This window comes from Benincasa hispida, chromosome 3 (assembly GCF_009727055.1).
Source record: "Benincasa hispida cultivar B227 chromosome 3, ASM972705v1, whole genome shotgun sequence".
In the NCBI taxonomy this organism is placed as follows: Eukaryota; Viridiplantae; Streptophyta; class Magnoliopsida; order Cucurbitales; family Cucurbitaceae; genus Benincasa; species Benincasa hispida.
The window spans coordinates 1,882,006-1,901,528 of record NC_052351.1 but is presented as its reverse complement, the minus strand read 5'-3'; the positions used below and the strand labels follow the sequence as shown (position 1 = coordinate 1,901,528).

Below are 19,523 nucleotides of genomic sequence, written 5' to 3'. Positions count from 1 at the left end.
TTTCCACTTGGCGGTTTGTCTTCGATACTCAAACTGATCAAATACCATCAATCATATTTACCATTTGTAAAACAACAAAAATTTTCAAGCATTGAGAAAAAAAAAAAGACAAAGATCATATTTTTTTGTATGTCTATTACATTTTTATAAAAAGTATTTTAAAAAATATTAAATTTTTTAGTTTATAACATAACAATTAAATTAACTTTTAAAATTTTATGAACATCAACATTTTTTAAACATAACAATAAATTTAAACGTTTTTATAACTATTTTAACATAGCAATTTAAATTAAAACTTTTTTATAACTATTTTAAAAGTTTAATAACAACAAACTAAACTTTTTCAAATTTAAAATGATAGGTAAACTTTTTTAAACTATTTCTTTTCAAAGTTTAATACAAAATTAAAAATTAAATTTAATTTAAACTTTTTCAAACTATTTTTAAACTTATATTTGTATATTTCAAAGTTACTAATTACTAGAAAATATTTCAACTTTATCTACAATAAACATAACAACAATTAATTTTCAGTATGAATAAACTAAAATTTATTAAACTTTTGAAACTGTTACTAAACTTATTTAACTATCACAATAAATTGTATTAAACTATAAATATCAACTTCTTAAACATAACAATAAACTAAACATTTTTAACCACTATAAACATCAAAGTTAATTACTAAAATTATGAATTCAATATCATATGAATAAAACTAAAAATTTGAAACTTTCTATTTACTTAAAACTTGTTAACTATCACAATAATTTTTGTATTTAAGAATTTTCATAAATAATTTTTATTTTCTTAAACAAACAAATAAACGTAAACATGTTTAACACTATAAACACAAAGTTAATATTCTAAATAGAAATGCGGAAAATATTCATTAAGAATAAACTAAACTTTTCAAATATCATAAGTTCAACTTCACAGATTCGACGGGTAGTCTTATCTTTTTTTTTCCTTCCAAAGTGACACCGTTCGCCCTTTTTTTCCTGTTATTTGTTATCTGACAAACAATTACAAAAAAATTAAAAAAAAAAACTAGAATCTATAAAAAAAAATAAATAATTATAAGAACAAAAATAAAATTTTCTCCTCATTATTTTTAAAAAAATAAAAATTTAAGTAGAGTACGAACACGTAGCTGTATAGTGTGTGAGATAATTTGTATTAAACGAAATTACGAAGGAAGAGAAATGGAAATGTGGTAAATGGGAGGAAAGAGGAAGATGATTTTTGAAGCTTATTTTCGAAGGCGAGTGAGGAGTTACTTTAACGGAAGGCAGAGTTTTAGAGTGAGCTATTGAAGGGGCAGTGAACAAATCAAGGGGAGAGAGAGTGAGCAAAATCAAAGGGCAGTGAGTCTTTCAAAAAATATCGAGGGAGTGATTGAGGAAAAATGAAAGAAGATGGTGTTTAAAGGATGTAGGTCGAGTTGTAAAACTCGACCCACGGTTAAGGTGGTTTGAAAAGGCATTTAAGGCTATTGGCAGAAGGGCATTGAATGCGTGCAATGAATGCATGGAATCGAAGCAGGGGGCAGCTTGGTGATATATATGCACTTTTTTCAGACTTATGGAAAGTAAATAAAGTGAAGACGTTTTCCAGTGTGCCAAGACCACGTCAGCTGACTGGTTTGGCCGCTTTAATCCATGTGGCAGACTTCAATTCTCGCTCTCGCTCACAATCTTGCTTCTCTCAAATCTCGCCTCTCTCCTTACAATCTCGCTCTCTCGAATCTCGCTCTCTCCGTACAGTCTCGCTTTTCAATTCTCGCTCTCTCCCACAATCTCGCTCTCTCGATCTCGCTCTCTCCTACAATCTCGCTCTCTCTTACAATCTGCTTCACCCACTTATCTTCCTTGTCAAGGGTTGAGGTTTTGACTTATGTATGCCAGAACTTCAACCTTCGACAACCTAATATACAAAATTAGCGAGATTCCCTTCTAGAGTGAGATCCTCATCACAAAATTAGCGAGATTTCTCTTTCCTTGTCGAGGGTTGAAGTTTCTACTTATGTATGAAGAAACTTCAACCCTCGACAACCCTAATTCTATGTTTGTCTCTGTTTGTCGAGTTCTCAACGTTCAACCTCTACATTAGTCGAATCCTCAACCCTCGACTTCTAGCCTCGAAATCCCAAAACAACAATATTTCTCTAATAAGTTTCAAAACAACAATATTTCTCTAATAAGTTTTGAAAACAACAATATTAATATTAAAGGTCCGAAAAATCTGTATATTTTATTAAGGTGTGATAAATTCATAAAGTAGTTAAATAGAATCTAAAACAATAATATAATTACAATATAGAGATTATGTTAACTACATAACAAAATTAGGATAGGAGGGCAGTTGTCATTGATAAATATCAACAAACCCTGTATATATACCTCGACCCTGTTTTCTATTTTGAAATTACCTGGTATTTGTAGTTTCATCAACAATAACATCTACGAACAAGGCAAGGGCAATTCAGGGATTTAGAAAATCGAGATCATGTAGTCAATTCATGGGCGATTTTGTCATTTTTCAGAATGAAACCTCAAATTCCACCATATACTCCAATTCCCCAATTTTAAACTCCAAAGTGTGTATAGAGAATTAGATCAATAATCAGAAGATTCCATAACTCTTGAAATCGAACATTCCTTACCTCAAATGAAGCGTACACATTCAATTGAGAGAATTAGATGATCAATTAGTAGAGATTTAGATATCTAATCTCCCAAAAGACTGGTGTGAACATACACATATTTATATACTCTTTTAAAATCAAGAGATTTTTACTTTTCGAAGAGTGGTATTGTGTCCTAATTTTTCTTTTGGGAAGAAACAGTTCTTATCTCTAAAATTTTCAAATCAAATGATCTTTCACTGCGAACTTTTTTTTTTTATTATTGGACTAAGTTAAACCATAGACGTAGAAATATACTGCAATTTTTATTTTATATTAAACTTTCTCTAATTCACCCATTCAATAAAAGGTAAATTCACTAATTCTAATAAAAATAAATTGCGTGTAAAATGAGTTTGACAGACAACCTAATTAATTAACGAATTTTAACAAATATTTTTAATATTATTTTTCTTATCTTACTAATTATGTACCATACATATATTTTTACAATTCATAATTTTCTGAATGAAAACTTATCCAAACTAAATATTGCAACAGTAGTGAAGTCTATTTAAGATCACAGTGATTTGATGAAAATGAAGTTTAAGGGGTAATTTGATCCTTTCACAAAAAAAAAAAAAAAAAAAAAAAAAAAAAAAAAAAAAAAGAGGGGTAATTTGATGAGATTGAAAAGTTGAAAATTTGATTTGACATTTTCGCATTTTAGTCACCGTTAAATTGAAATTTATGTATTAATTCTGCTGAAAGAAAACGTAGTATCATTAGAAAAAATTATCGAGAATAACATTATCAAGTTTTTACTTTTTAAAACTAGCATGGTTTTTTAAAATTCATTAAATTAGTTTTTTTATTCTATGGTTTTTTAAAATTCATTAAATTAGTTTTTTTATTCTATCTTGGACAATCGAGCATCGAGATTTAGTTAAAATATTAACATTTCTAACTCATCGATTGTTTTAGACCTTTTCATGAAATCTCGAACAATATTATAAGTTTTGATAGGTTGGTAGTTAGATCAAGATCAAAATAGAACTAACTTTTTTCGTTAGTATATCTCTATCTTGAAAGTCCGTCCTACAGATAGGAGTTCCTATCTCGACGGCCTAAACGAGAATTTTCTGTGGGACGTGAAAGAGTTCAAGCTGCAAAAAAGACTAGTAACGATACTACTGGATTCATACGTATTTTGTTTTCTCGATGTTAAATTCTGATATAAATATCGATGGTCGATCTTGAACGAGATGAATCGAGAAAAACTATAGTGAGTTTTCAATTTTAAGAGATGAAGTACAAATAATTTCTACCTCACAAACTACCCAAAGCGGACTATAAATACAAACCCTTGATTGGACAAAGGAGAATTACCAAGTCAAGATACACCAGAAAAATGACGACGCAACTTGCTACTCACAGAGCAGACGCCGAGATCTACAACGGCGACGCTCTCTGCAAGCAAAAATCTCAAGAACTTCTCGATCAATTCTTTCTTCCTCGCGGCCTTCTCCCCTTAAACGAAATCCTTGAGGTCGGCTACAATAAGACCTCTGGTTTCATTTGGTTCAAGCAGCAGAAGAAAAAGGAGCACCGGTTCGCCGCCATCGGACGCACTGTCTTGTACGATATCGAGGTCACCGCCTTCATCGAGGAGCGTCGTCTCCGCCGTCTCACCGGAGTTAAGAGCAAGGAGTTCTTTCTTTGGATTACCGTTTCCGATATTTATATTGATGAACAGAACACGAGCAGGATCACCTTCGGTACTCTGACTGGAATTGCCAAGTCCTTTCCGGTCTCTGCGTTTCTGATTGAAGAAGAAACTGATCGGAAGAAGTGAAGATTCTTAGGGATTGAACTAAAGGATCGGTGAATTTCAAAACTCTGAGTCAATTCGGGTATGGATACATTCAACATGAATAATTTGATAATATATGATGGATACGGAATAAACTGACTTAAAACTAGGGCATAAATCTCCTGCTTAATTTAGTTCAAATAATCTTAATTCGGTTCGAGGAAAATGAAATTACAGATGTTTTCGTTACAGAAGTAGGAATTACTCTCTGAGTCTGAATTAAATTTCAATTGTAGAATCCATGTACTTTGTTGAGAAATATACCATTGCTAATCCTATTTACCTAATCGAACCGATCATCAAATTGATCATCGTGCTGGTGACTTTCATCTCCTGGATTTGGTAGAAATGGAAATTCCATAATTCAGTAATGATCTTGTTGAATGATGAACACTAACTAGTGTCGAAATCTTCCAGCTGTTTTAGCAGATTATCTTCAATTGCTGTAATTCAAATGAAAAACTTGAAAACCAGAAAGTGAGGACCACAAAAACTTTAAACTAAGAGGGTGAAATTCCTCTCCTATCTGTGAAAAAAGTGGTATGTGATAAGCCATGTGCATCTTTCATTTTCCTGAAAAAGAATGAAGCATACTAGGAAAATTCTTACTGAAATCTTGTTTTGTTCTTATGTGGTGGGAAATTGGGATAATCAATATTCAATGATAGCAACCCATATAGTATATTGAGAATTTGAAGCCTAAACTGAAGATAATGTTATAGTTTATGATATGATTATGCCAAAAGCTGATTTCTAAGTAAATTGCTATGCTTATAATATGGAGTGTCTTCTTGTTCATGATGATTGATTTTCTTTGTGTGAATATTATTGGTAGATGGAGTAATGAAGGGCTAGCAGGATGAACTTGTTTGCATAGAAATAGTTTCTGTGTTAATTAATCGTATTTGGTATTTCTAATCCTTTGTGGTAAAAAAAGTTGGGCTAAATAAAGCACTTAACTCCAATTTTAGTTCGATTGATTAGAATGGAGTTTAAGTTCTTTTGGTTCGGCCCTTTTATTTAACTATAAGAAAAATAAAAATCAATTTCGGGGACCTTTCAACTATTTTAAAATGGGTAGGTAAGTCAAACCTACTTGTATACTATTGATTTCAAGATTAGATATTTGATTCTAAAAAAAATGTCTTTATTCTCCAACTTTCAAAAGTATTTATTGCTTTTATCATTATTGCAATTTATAAATTGTATTTAGTAGGTATTTAAGTGTTTGAGGGGAAAAAAAGTAAACGATTGAAGTTACAAATTTAAAATTGGGCAAATATCAATTTATATCTCTTAACTTTGGAGTTGTATCAATTTAAACCATAAACTAATATATAATTATATCAATTTAAACTCTATAGTTGTATCGATTTTTGTCCTAAACTAATAATTGTATCGATTTAAACTTTTATAAGTATATCAATTTAAATCATGAACTTTCATAAGTATATAAATTTAAACCCTAAAACTTAATATTTCATAAATGTATCTAAATAAAACATGATGAAGGATTTAAATTGATACACATGTAGAAGTGGAGGGTCTAAATTGATATAATTATTAGTTTGAGGTTTAAATTGATACACTTAAGAAAATTTAGAGTTTTAATTGATACAATTATTAATTTAGAATTTAACTTTATACAACCGAAATATCCATTGATATAATTATTAATTTAGAATTTAACTTGATACAACCGAAAATTGAGGATATTTGCTCTTTAAAATTTAGGACCATTTACGCAACCTAACTTTGCCAAAAGAAAAAGTAAGTCAATTGGAATAAAAAACATAGGTTTGAATAATTATATTATATTTAATGAGGTTATTTGCTATGTTTTTTTTTTAGTAATAAAGTGCTATGATTCTTTGTTCTATCTGCCACCCATTAGATTTTCATTCAATATCAAGACAATAGAAAAAGTTTAACAGAAAAATCATTTGAATGTTCTTACAAAAGTCTGATGAGGTAAAAAATAGGATATCAAAACAGATTTAAGATGAAATAAACTGCCATAAAAATTGTTACTATGATAGGTAATAAATGTCAACAAATATTTATTGCTGACTGAATTGAAAAATCATGAAACAAAAAAAAAAAAAAATTGATTTTTCGTGTGTCATCTATATATTTTTTATAGCAGATTTAAAGATTAGAAAAAAGTTAAGAAATGTATTTATGACAATTTTTTAAAGTCATAAAAACTCGTTTTTGTTGTAGTGGTAGTTCATAAATCAAAATACTATTTAAACTCGTCAAATACTAAAATAGAAAGATAAATAATTTATAAGCATGATGTAGCAATTCATACTCCAATCATTCAATTCTATATCCATTTGAACCTTAGATTTAAATAAATATACCATTTTTATCGGTTTTTTTAAATTTTTTTGGTAAACTTGTCTACCAATTAAAAAAATTAAAGAAAAAATATCATTCAAAACCCACGAATGTGAACACAAATCTATTCAACTCTTGTTCAGATCATACATATGTGGTAAGTCAGTAAGGGCACAAATAGTATATATTCGTATATTATTTTTCAAATAAACGTCTCTTATAAGATAAAAATTGCAACACATTTGAAGTATAAGATAAATAAAAAATATTCAAGGTACAATATGATAAAATTAAAAGTTTAATATATCTCCCAACACGATTATATATAGGTAAAAAATGATTCTTGCCCCCTTAAAAATTAATATCGAAGAATAAGAAAACATGATTTGAAGTGTAAAATGTGTTGGATGTGTGCATCTATACGAACGTACATCTCGAAAAAAGCCAATTCCCATTTCATGCATGAAGTGCACGCTACGAAAATCAAATTCCAATAACCCAAGCAACTTCACATGCCTTCTTTCCTAGCTAGTTTCCTCCTTCAAAATTACTAGATTTAATTATTCACACATTCTTTATTAATTTCCTCCTCATTAAATCAAACAAAATATGCTCCCACAAACATTAAACTTTTGTCTAAAATCACTTCTTAAATTAAAATTAAAGAAAATAACTTTTCATATTCTTAAATTTCTATATTAGACACAAATAAGAGAGGATTACATTCTAAATAATATACAAGAAACAAGAAAGAAGAAGAGAAATAATGGTTTTTCTTTTTTCTTCTATATATATATATATATATGGAGACCATATGTTATACTCTTTAATTTGTCACATTTTCAAGAAGGGGAAAATTTTTAAAATAGCAAGAAAAAAGGGAAAAAAAAGCCAGAAATTAGCTGAAACCCACTTGAAGAATTGATAATGCCCAAATGAATGATCAAGGATTAATCAAGGCCGATCAAGATGGCAATAGAAGGCAAGAGATGAAGATTGAGGATTTTCATTATGGCAAGGAGAAGAACCAGAAGGAGGAACAAATCCCTTTGGAAGCATCACAGAGAAAGCACTTCCCTTTTTATTATAATTGCTTTTAAACCCAGCCGGGACCTTCTTTAATTTCTTCTTGCTGATCTTGTTAATTTTGATCTCCATTTGTAATTTGTTGGTTGTGTAGTACTGATGTCGATCATGATCTACTTCTCGCCGTGGGGTGGTGGGTGCGCCGCCGTGAAAGATGGTGGTTCGGTGACGGCGGGGTTCGTTTGGTTTGTGGGGAAGGGGTTTAGAGGAAGAGGTGGAAATTAGGAGAAAGAAGAGAATGAGAGACAGAGAGATTTGGAAGAAGTAAAGGTAATTTGGTGATGAAGGAGAGATTGAGGAAGGAATCTTGAAACCCATTTTCACTTTTGAGAAAGAGAGAAAAGGGTTGAATGTTATAGTGAAAATGGGTACACTTGTTTCATTTGTGTTCTTTTGTGCAATCCATGAGAGCCAAAATTTTCATAAAGAGAGAGAGAGTGAGAGAGAGAGAGAAAGGGGAAATATTATTTGAGGGAGGTGTGGATTTGGATAATAATAATGTGTGTATAGTTGTTTATTTATTTATTTATGTTATTTGATGTATGAGAAAATGATTTTAATGCTGTAATTTGGTCCATATTTCATGGGTCAATCACGTTATCTAAGGGGAAAAAATGGTCAATTATATTCCAAAAGTCAAATAGAATATATTTTTTGAGTGTATAAATCAATAGAAAATTTATTCTATTATAAGGCCGTTCGCTATACTTTATACTTAACAACTGGATGATTGGATGTAAATTCAAGAATCTGCAGGTACATAATATAAATTTAAGGTATTTTTATAAATCTTAACTCATATTATCTAACAATGTAAAACTGTCAGTCACATTGTGGTAGCCTCCTCTAATAATTAGTTTTAGTTGATGTGAGATAGTTACGTTAGAATGAGAGAAGATAAAGCCTCTTCAAGAAAAATCATCTTTTTATATATTTTTTTTAAAAAATAATTTGGGCACGTAAAAAGGGGAAAAAAGGCTAAAGAATAGGAGTAGAAGCCACAAACTAGCTCTTGAGTTAGAAAGAAACTCATCCATTAGACCTTTTTTTTTACTATAGCCTCTCCAATTTCATCAACAAGACGTTGAATTTTATTGTCAAAATGTTCACCTTCTTCCAAAATTAAGTTTCCAATGAATCAATGAATTAGTTTTAGGAAAAAGGATTAAGTCAAGACTTGGTCATTTTTTAATGGTCATATTGATGTCGTCCAACAATGCAACCGATTCTATGAACTCCAATGAGTAGACATTCTATGAATCCCTTGACATGCTAACATTATCTCACCTCCAAAATTTAAAAATATGCCCCTTATGCCCTGAACAACACGTGCTACAATGGTCGGGACAAAGGGTCGTTATCCGCGAGGGTGAACTAACTCCAAAACCTGAAACCTACCACACTCATTTTGAAAAAAAATCCATGTTTACAAACAAAATATTAATTATCTTAAACATTGTTGTTGTATCAATTAAAGCTCTAAATGAACCATTGTATCAATTTAAATCCAAAACTTTTATGAGTGAATCATTTGTTACGATCTTTACTAATTTATAGATATTTTCACTTGATTTCAATTAAAATCAACTAAAAAATACCTGAATGAAATTATTCTCTTTCCGAAGTTTTCTATCCAAATATATCATATATTTTTTTTCCTAAACACATAAAGAAAAATATACGAAAACAAAAGGAAGAAAAATTAACTACTCATATTTAAAAAAAAATGGATACTATTTATTTAATTATACAGTGCGTTTCTCTAATATTACGTAATTTGATTTAACCTCATGTGAAAAGTATACATTAACAAAATTTAAAACAAAATTTGTTAAAAAAAAATTTGATTTAAACTGATTTAATTATTAAAATTTAAGATTTTAATTTATATAATTATTGAACGGTATAAATTAATTTTTCAATTAAAGAAAAAAATCTCAGTGCTCTTCGCGGAATACTAATTATTCGGTTCAAATTTCGTTCACCTTCTTCCTCTCCTCTTCTCTCTCCGTCTACGACCCGTGGACCTTCATTTCTTGTTGCGTATCAATCCATACATACAATTGCCGCCAATCAATTTCCCGCTCAAATTTTCCGATCATCTCCACCGGTAATCGTCGATCGGAGATGTAAGAAGAGCACTAGGAATCCGTTGCCATTTTTAAATCTCCGCGTCTCTCTCTCTGCAACTCAGGCCTCCGAGCGGAGCGGAGAGGAGGCCAACCGTAAAAAAGCCCTAGACCGCGATCCAATTGAATATGTCGAGTTCTCTACCCTACTCTGTCAAAGATGTTCATTACGACAATGCTAAGTTTCGACAGAGATCCTACTTCAAGGTCTTTCTATGCTAGATCTTGACTTATTGCGCCATTTCCATTTCATGAAATCTGCTTGCTTATCCTCAGGCACTCCGTGCGTGTGATTTTGTTTCCGGTTAATGTTTGGATGAATTGGTAGCTTTCTACTTACATTCTAGCGACGAGTATTTCTTAATTCTCATTCATTCCTTGAACTTTGATTGTGCCTGGAACAACTTTAGATTCTCTCGGTGTAATTGAGTTACGAATTCCATTTACTTTATTTAGGACTGTGAAGTTGGTTCTGGAATGGAGCTGGCGTGGGGGAGGGGTAGAAACTCGATGGAATCGATCGCCTGGATTTGTTTGAATAGTCATTTTCGTCGGAAATGCGTGTTTAATTAGTGAAAATTATTATAGAAAAGAAAGATTGAGGATATTTGTGTTTTGCGAAATAATCGGGAGCTATGTTGTTAGGTCCTTTGTGATTGATGTGAAATTATACAACGTTGTTCATAAACGTACAATCTGCAATTGGTGGTTATCTTCTGCTGTAAATTTCAGACTTGCCAATACTTTTGGATGACTGCCCAAACAATATGGAAAATACAGAGAAGATAAATTTTCAAGGAAGAATAGGTTTACAGAAGAATTTTGTGAGTAGAAATTTCCCCCTCCAAAATTCTCCTTACATGTTGAACCATCTAGGACGTGAGACATGCAACTTATCTCTAAAATACTCGTCTCTTGTTGTTGTGAGATCATTGTTATTGATAACCCTGGGACTTGTGTGCAGTTTCAATTTTCTTAACACTGAATATAGTGACCTAATAATTTTGTATTTATTTATTTATCATGTCATATCCCAGTAACATAAAGATTTTATTTTGGTGGTACAAATATTAGATCTTATCCAAAAAGAAAATTTATTATCTGAACCAATCCTTATTGGTTACAGATTGCACTTATCAGAGTCCTTCATTTTTGGGATGAACCTATAGTTATTTGATATGGGTTGACATTGATTGTTCTGAGTTATGACTCAAAGTTCTCATCTCGCTTTCTCAGGTGATGACTCAGAATTTACTCACTGGTAGCAGAAAACGTGATTATCTAAGTTGTAGCACAGGGAAGTTTCTTGTATTACTTTTGATCTTCGGCTTGGCATATCTTTTGTTGACTAGTACTACTCCCGTCCATGGTCCCAATCGAGTGGCCAAAGTTGGTGAGAATAATGAGAAAGGAGAGTTTAAGAATAATGGTGGCATTAACTTCAGGAACTTATGGAGAAGAGCTCCTAGGCTTCCTCCTCGATTACCACCAGATGAAAAAGGTAGCAATACTAGCTACCATTTCGATCCAAACACATTAATCTCTGAGTCGTTATGGATTTCAAGGCAACAGAAAGTTAAGGATGCTTTTATCCATGCATGGTCCGGCTATAAAAGGTATGCAATGGGGTATGACGAACTTATGCCACTGAGTCAGCATGGAACTGATGGTTTAGGAGGTTTAGGTGCTACGGTTGTGGATGCCCTTGACACTGCCATGATAATGGGCGCTAGTGATATTGTCTCTGAGGCAGGCTCATGGGTTGAAAAACATCTTTTGGATAGAATTAAGGAAAAAGGTCAAGTCAATTTATTTGAGACTACCATACGTGTTTTAGGTGGTCTCTTAAGTGCATATCACTTGAGAGCTGGAGAATATGGGAAGAGGTTTGAAAATGAAGGACCTAAGCCAGCTGTTTATCTAGAAATTGCAAAGAACTTGGCTGATCGTTTGCTAAGTGCTTTTACCTCCAGTCCAACTGCTATTCCTCTCTGTGATGTTGTTTTAAAAGATTCCTCGGCTCATGCAGCTCCTGGTGGATCAAGTAGCACATCCGAAGTATCTACTTTACAGCTGGAATTTAATTATCTCAGTACTGTTTCAGGTGACCCAAAGTATTCAATTGCTGCTATGAAGGTCTTGGAACACATGAAGAGCCTTCCGAAAGTGGAAGGTTTGGTTCCCATCTATATTAGGTATGGAGCTTTTTTTATCTAGTATAAGCACGTTTTCTTTATTTTAGACAATATGGCTATGTCTAACATATATGTCAAACTTTTTAAGCCTTTTTTGTTATGATCTATGGACGCATCAGAAAAAAGATATTAGATGAAAATTGTGAATTCTTTTGTAAACTCTAGTTTCCATCTGGGTTAATAGCCTCATCTCCCCACAGTTTTTCAGTATCCCTATATTTCAGTGTTCATGAATTACATACTAATGTGTGTATGTAACCAATTCAATGGATATTACTGGTATATAATATGTTGAACCTTCTATTTTCTTGTATTAATATATATTTATCCGTCTTCTCATTGTGGATAAATGAAAACACTATTATTTGAATTGTAAAATGTATTGTAACAAATATTATCTTTGTCAATTATAATCTTGATGTTCTTTCGGCCAACTGGAAAGCTTTCTTGTGATCTTCCTTGGTTTGGAACTTAGGGCTTAGCTCTCCTGGTTTTTTCCCCCTTTTTTTCTAGTATTCATATATGTCTAAAATTGATTCTTTTCTCTCTCTTTTTTTAAAAAAATATCTACTTTCATCACATATTCACAATATGCTATATTGGTAGTCATTTTAAAAGTTGATATCTTGTCAGTAGTGAGTCCATGCTTCGCAGTGTCTGAGATATGGCTTCAATTGAACCTTTTGTCATGTTGGCAAAATTCTCTTTCCAATCAAGAGAGGTTATTCTTCTGAAGCCAAGAATAAAAAGTAAATAGTTGTGCTTGTATCAATTTTTTTTTTTTTTTTTTTTTTTTTTGAGTTTTGGCATAATATGGTTCCTTCTGCCATTCTGAATCTCCTCGTGCTTTTTGGTTATTGAAAGGTTCCTTTAACTTAGAGGATATGGTGATGACTAAATTGACTTATTTTAACATCATTTTCTTCTCAATTGCAGCCCTCAAACTGGCCAGTTTAGCGGAGAAACCATAAGACTGGGATCTCGTGGTGATAGCTACTATGAGTATCTACTCAAAGTGTGGCTTCAGAAGCGAAGGAGAGAAAATAATAATTTCACTTATCTACATGATATGTATGAAGAAGCCATGAAAGGTGTTAAACATCTTCTTGTTCGAAAGTCCGTCCCAAATGGGTTGGTTTTTGTTGGAGAATTGCCATATGGATCAGATTCTTCTATTAGTCCGAAAATGGACCACCTGGTATGCATTATTTCTTCTTGTATCTAATATTCAATTTTCTGGTAGACCAGCTTATGGTATAGTCAAGGCTATATATTATCAAGGAACATTGGCTCAAACTGAAATAATTTGGAAGATTATTCCCCAAATTTGGGAGTTTGATTTTTCTGCATATATCTGTCTAAGATATTCAAAATTTGAAATGTCTCTGGATGTATAGAAATATGATTTAAACTTTGAAAAATAATGTGACATATGAAAAAGATGCTATATATGCTCGTTGATTGTCATAATATAAGGCTATATATATATCTTTCATTCACCCTCAAGATCGGTATTAGTATAACAGTGGAAACAGTACCATTATCTTGAAGCCTGTTATGTATTTCTTCATGTGCAGTCCTTGTGTTTGTGTTACAGATTTAGGGTGTTAGAAATTGTATAGAGTACACTTTCGCCTCCTTAAGTACATTATACAAACTTCTTTTTCCACTGCTCTGTCATTGCCCATTTCATCCTTTTCTATGCAGTGAGAAACATTACTGCATTCATAGCATTTAATAGCTACTAGTTATTTGATTGAGCCAAAGTGTCATGTTACTGGAAAGAAAAAAGATGAATGTAAATGCCATTGACAACACGTGTCTTCTTGTTCTCTTTAATAAATATAAAGAGATAGGGAGTAAATCTTGGGTTATCACTTATCCTACATCAGTTGTGAAAAAGGATGGGGGTCGTTCTTCAAGTATTGAGGAAATTTTCACCTCTTAAGTTAGCTTTTGGGGGAAGAACCCCCATTTGGCACAAAACTCTATCCCTAGATGAGATCCAACTGAAAACATCATATGTGGGAGGGAGATTGTTAAGTTTACTTATGAAGGGGCTGGATATTGGTAAGTATTAAGCAAAGCCCACTTCATAATTTAGCTTAGGGAGAAAGTTTGGTTATGGGATTAGATGATGCAGGGCAAAAGAAAAAAGAAAACATACAAATAGTGGGTTTTTTTTTATTTATTTATTTATTTATAATTTTTATTATTATATATATATATATATATATATATATATATAAAAGAAAAGTAAAAGTAACCGTTAGCTCAGCTGGCATCCCGCATGTTCATACTTTAACGTTTTAAGGCTCTTTAGTAGTGTAAATGTGTCCCCCCGTAGTCTTTCTGCCTTATTCACTAGTTAGAGGTCCTTTTGGAATGGTGGCTGGTTCTACTTCTACCTCATCTTTGTTGTGTATATATATATGTTCATTTGGACTTGGTCACAATTCTAGTAGTTAATTGATGAGTTTACTAAGCCTGCATATTTTCCTTCCAAGGAATACCTATGTTATTCTGATGTGATTTTATTTCAAGACTTCATTTAATTCACCAGCTCAATGAGTTAACTAAGGTTGCATATTTTCATTCCAAGAGAATAGTACGCCATTGTAATGGGTTCTAGATCAAGACTTCAAATTAATATTTTGATTCTTCAGATCATTGGTAATCTGAGTAAAGCAATGTGACCTATGAAAGCATCATATTAGCCCTTGTTTCTTACTCGACTAATAAACTTGTGCCTGTTTTAGGTATGTTTCTTATCAGGTACCCTTGCTCTTGGTGCAACCAAGGGCATCACCAAGGAAGAAGCAATGAGTAAAAGCTTATTGAGCTTTGATGATCTGGAAAATCTGAATCTAGCAGAGGATCTTGCAAAAACTTGCTATGAGATGTATGAAGTAACCTCTACCGGTCTTGCCCCAGAAATAGTTTATTTTCATACTGAGGTCGGTTCTATTTCCCATCATCTATTGTAAATTTGTTCGTTATTTCTTTCTTTCCCCATTTCTTCATGCTGTCCATTAATCTAAAGACACTAGGCACATCATTTGTCCAGGAATATTCTGAACAAGGCCTTGATGGTGGAAATAAAAATTCGAAATACATCGGCGACATAATAATCAAGCCACTGGATCGTCATAATCTGATGCGGCCCGAAACAGTCGAGTCATTGTTCGTCCTGTATCGTATCACAGGCAATCCAAAGTATGGCCTCTACATTAACCATGCTTCTTGTAATTGTTCATTAACTGCATTTCGTATAGCTGCATCGGTTGAGAAAAACAAAGGATGTTTATATGAATGTAATGCAGGTACCGAGCATGGGGGTGGGAGATTTTTGAAGCATTCGAGAGGCACACAAAGGTTAGTAGTGGTGGATATACATCACTAGATGATGTTACTACAGTTCCTCCCCGGAGAAGGGACAAAATGGAGACATTCTTTCTGGGGGAGACACTCAAGTATTTGTACTTGCTATTTGGGGACAGTTCCACGATTCCGTTGGATAAATATGTGTTCAATACAGAAGCACATCCGCTACCAATTGAAGGCAATATTCAGATTAAATGATACCAAAATTGTGTTCGGCGGAAAGGTAAATTTCCTGTATTCTTTTACATATTTGCAAATTGATTGATTTCCCTGGTACTCTGACCAATGTTTGTTCATATACTACTTTCAACATCATTGATCTCTGTATTTTAAAAAAATCGACCATTTTGGTCCCTTCATTTTTAACTCATTTTGATCTATCAAAATTTTACCATTATACTCCATTCAGTATGACCATAAATTTGTATTAATGACTTTTCATTGGGAATGAAATTATGCTAATAAGGATAAAATGGTCACTTTTTTAAAAATACAAGACCAAAATAAACGTAATAGATTAATATGTTGTGAGCCATTGATATTTTACACCTTGATATCAATTATATCGATTAATATTTACAATATTTATAACCGCTGTTTAAATTATAATTTTATAGTATTTTATCTAAATTAGGTTGCCAACTAATCGTACAACATCGTAGCTCACGGAAGCCTGTCATGGTAAAATGGAAGAGAAGGTTTAACTTGCCAATTCACATGAGAAGCATTAACAGGTTTCTCGATAATTTAGCCTTTTAGTTGAATTATAATTTTTTTTTTCAAATACAGGTTTTTGTTTTTCTAGTCTCTGCATCATAGTATAGCTTAAACAAACATTTTGGACCATCATTAAATTTGTGCACATGTAGCCATTTTTCCAGTTTTCTCATATAATTAATTGCTTTGAAATACTAAGTTGAATATGAGTTGGAACTTGTACTGCGGTAGATGATTGTTTCCATTTGGTTACACTGAACAGCTTCAATGTCTGTATTCATCGGTGGTCCTATCTGATAACCAGAGAATAAATTGAATTTATATTTTATGAAGGAACAATACTATAATAATTCTGACATCAATACTACCTCTAATAAATGGTTTTAGTATAGAGCGTCAGTATTTATAGAATGGAAATCTTTTCTTGATTGAAATATGAGCAAACCATGAAATTTTAAAAGTTCAAACACCAGTAGACTATTTTCAGTTATATCTGCAATTGATTAAAATCAAAATTGCAAAAACGAAACTTTCGGTTTATTTATGAAACAAGTATATACCCTTCCCTATTTTTTAGTGTTTCCTTTTTCTTTACTAAATCCTAGGTCCTATTATTTGCTATTAAGAAGTGACTATAGATGGCACGTTTTTTTCGAACAAAGAATTCTGAAATCTGATACCTCATATGAAAATAGTGAAAACGAAGACTATATCTCCCCAAGCCGGAGAGATTGAATCCTTCCTTCTACCTTGGAAATCTGCCAGACTCATCGTGAAATTATTAAAAAGTAAAAACATTTTTATGTCTCATTCAAATTCTATACCGTCTTTTGTCAGAATAATGATAATAATAAAAAGACCGTATTATATAGAAAAAGGTGTGACTAATACAATATGTATGCATGATAAACCATAGATTATTTTTTTTTTCTTTGGAAAAAAAATATTTTTTTAATGGTTGAGGTTTTGAGTCTAGTTTGTATATTGAGTTCTGCCATTTTGATTTTAATCAATTGAGTTCATAAAATTTGGTCCCTAGGACTTCACAATTTAAAAATGTTACATTTTTCCCTTTGAATATTGAGTTCTATTTCAATTTGGTCCTTAGGACTTTGAGATTTATACTTAACCTTGATTTTTTTACTAAATACTCACTTTAAGTCCAATTAATGTCAAATATGAAAGAGATCATTGGTAAAAGTTCAATGTAAGTGAAAAATCTTAAAACTCAAGGACCAAATGAAAACTAAATCAAAATTCAAGGATAAAAATATATCATCCTGAAAATCTAGGAATCCAAGAAAAATAAAACTCAAAATTTAAGGGATAAAAAGTGTGATATTTTGAAAATTTGAGGCCAAATAGAAACTCGACTCAACTGTCCAGAATAAAAGCATATTTTCCCCCTTTTTTTTAAATAAAATAAAGTGCATCAATACTTGAGCCTCTAATGAAAGAAAGTGAGTTCATATAATTTCATCACCAATCCATAAAACTCGGATCAAATAGTCATATACCAATTAAAAAGATAAATACTCAATCTGAAGGCATAAATTACTGTTATGTCCAAATACATATGATAAAGCAAATACTAACCTTCTCTCTTTTGCTCATTTGCTTCTCTTCCAGATCTTATGCATCAACGCGCTTCCTGTAATGAATTGGAATTATTGTGGTCAGAGATGAAGAAATCTACTAACGTAGATTGATAAGCAAAATTCGCACAATGAAGAAATCTACTAACGTAGAAATGAAGAACATTTTAAGAACACTAAATTCTCAAGATAGGTAGGTTAGAACCAAATGTACGAATGTAAGCAAAATTCCCAAAAGTAAGAGAACTGTTAGATTGATAAGAATAAATGAGTTTTTTTTAATATAGAAAATTGTTGATTTTTTTTTTTTTCGAATATAACAAAATTTCACTGTGTATCCATGATAAACATTAATAGATCAATCAGTGATAGACACTGATAGATATCTATCAATGTCTATCACTGTCACTGATAGTTTCAATGTCTATAACTAATAGACAGTGATATTTTACTATATTTTGAAAATGTTTCCAGCAATGCAAGAGAATGTTAAAATATTACCGCAACCAAAACAAATTGGTAATGGGAATTATTAGTACTCATCGTCACTACTATAGACAACATTGTTCGAATTAGAGGATGTTATATTTTATATTATACTTGCTCTTATACTAACTCCCAGAGATAGGGATTCAGATTAGGAGTGTTCAAAAAACTTGGTAATTCGACCAACCCGGACTACCCAACCTCAACGGTAAGGATTGGGTTGAGTTAGATTTTATTTTGGGTTGAGTTGGGTTGAAAAAAAAATTAAAATGATTTGGGCTAGTTGCATAAATGGAATTCAAACCCAAAATAATAGAATATGTAGTACAAAGATAAAACAATTGCATATATAGAACAAAAAATAGTAAAGGACCAAAAAATCCATGCCCAACCACCATTTTGCGCGTTGTTTCCCAATTTTCTCAAATTGAAAGTTATCATTGATAGCTACTATCAGTGAAGCTTTTAATTTGAGAAGTGTGTTATAAGTAGCTATCATCAATAGCTATCACCGATAGCTGCCATCAGTGGTAGCTTTTTGATTTGAGAAGTGTATTATCAGTTGCTATCACCGATAGTTGCTATTAGTGATAGCTTTCAATTTGAGAAGTGTGCTATTAGTTGCGATCGCTGATACCTGTAATCCGTGATAACTTTCAATTTGAGAAGTGTGCTATTAGATACGATCGTTGATAGCTACAATCCTTACTACTATCAGCGATAACTTTTAATTTAAGAAATGTACTATCAGTTGCTATCAGTAATACTGCTATCGGTGAATATCAATAATGTTGTTACTAGTGATAACAACTGATAGCTGCTATCAATGATAGCTTTCAATTCGAGAAACGTGTTATTAGTTACTATCGTTGATAGTTGTTATAAGTGATGTTGCTATTAGTTATAACTTCCAATTTGAGAAATGAGTTATTAGTTGACTGATATGTTTTTATCAATGATAGCCAAATAGTATTGCCAATATGTTTCTATCAATAGTATTATTTTGATTTTTTTTGTTGTTTGAATTTGATATCATGTTATAGTTGTTTGTAAATAATCAGGGTCTTTTGATTAATTTGTTGACAC

The 19,523-nt window shown here is 31.8% G+C and overlaps 2 protein-coding genes across 4 annotated transcripts; both read left to right on the top strand.

The window, feature by feature from the left end:
- Window positions 1-3,997: 3,997 nt before the first annotated feature.
- On the top strand, window positions 3,998-4,899 carry LOC120073921. Its single transcript, XM_039026840.1, has one exon. The coding sequence runs from the start codon at window positions 4,041-4,043 to the stop codon at window positions 4,482-4,484; it is 444 nt and encodes a 147-aa protein (XP_038882768.1). The 5' UTR covers window positions 3,998-4,040; the 3' UTR covers window positions 4,485-4,899.
- A 4,966-nt stretch (window positions 4,900-9,865) lies between these two features.
- On the top strand, window positions 9,866-18,240 carry LOC120073818 (mannosyl-oligosaccharide 1,2-alpha-mannosidase MNS3). 3 transcript variants are annotated; one of them, XR_005480817.1, is made up of 8 exons: window positions 9,866-10,267; window positions 11,297-12,255; window positions 13,192-13,453; window positions 15,015-15,212; window positions 15,323-15,471; window positions 15,579-15,862; window positions 16,274-16,373; window positions 17,986-18,240. XR_005480817.1 is itself a non-coding variant. In XM_039026680.1 (7 exons), the coding sequence occupies exons 1-6, from the start codon at window positions 10,190-10,192 to the stop codon at window positions 15,835-15,837; spliced, it is 1,905 nt and encodes a 634-aa protein (XP_038882608.1). In that variant the 5' UTR covers window positions 9,866-10,189; the 3' UTR covers window positions 15,838-15,862; window positions 16,274-16,706. The 3 variants fall into 3 exon arrangements, 2 of the variants coding, with proteins under 2 accessions (XP_038882608.1, XP_038882609.1); XM_039026680.1 differs by lacking the exon at window positions 17,986-18,240 and having other exon boundaries at window positions 16,274-16,706; XM_039026681.1 differs by lacking the exons at window positions 9,866-10,267; window positions 17,986-18,240 and adding an exon at window positions 10,336-10,884 and having other exon boundaries at window positions 16,274-16,706.
- Window positions 18,241-19,523: the final 1,283 nt, after the last annotated feature.

Bases quoted from the DNA above. Each gene is read 5' to 3' on its own strand.
- LOC120073921 (XM_039026840.1), top strand. From the start codon at position 4,041: ATGACGACGCAACTTGCTACTCACAGAGCAGACGCCGAGATCTACAAC.
- LOC120073818 (XM_039026680.1), top strand. From the start codon at position 10,190: ATGTCGAGTTCTCTACCCTACTCTGTCAAAGATGTTCATTACGACAAT. The intron at 12,256-13,191 runs GTATGGAGCTTT...TCTCAATTGCAG, and splicing joins TTGGTTCCCATCTATATTAG to CCCTCAAACTGGCCAGTTTA. The intron at 15,472-15,578 runs GTATGGCCTCTA...AATGTAATGCAG, and splicing joins CGTATCACAGGCAATCCAAA to GTACCGAGCATGGGGGTGGG.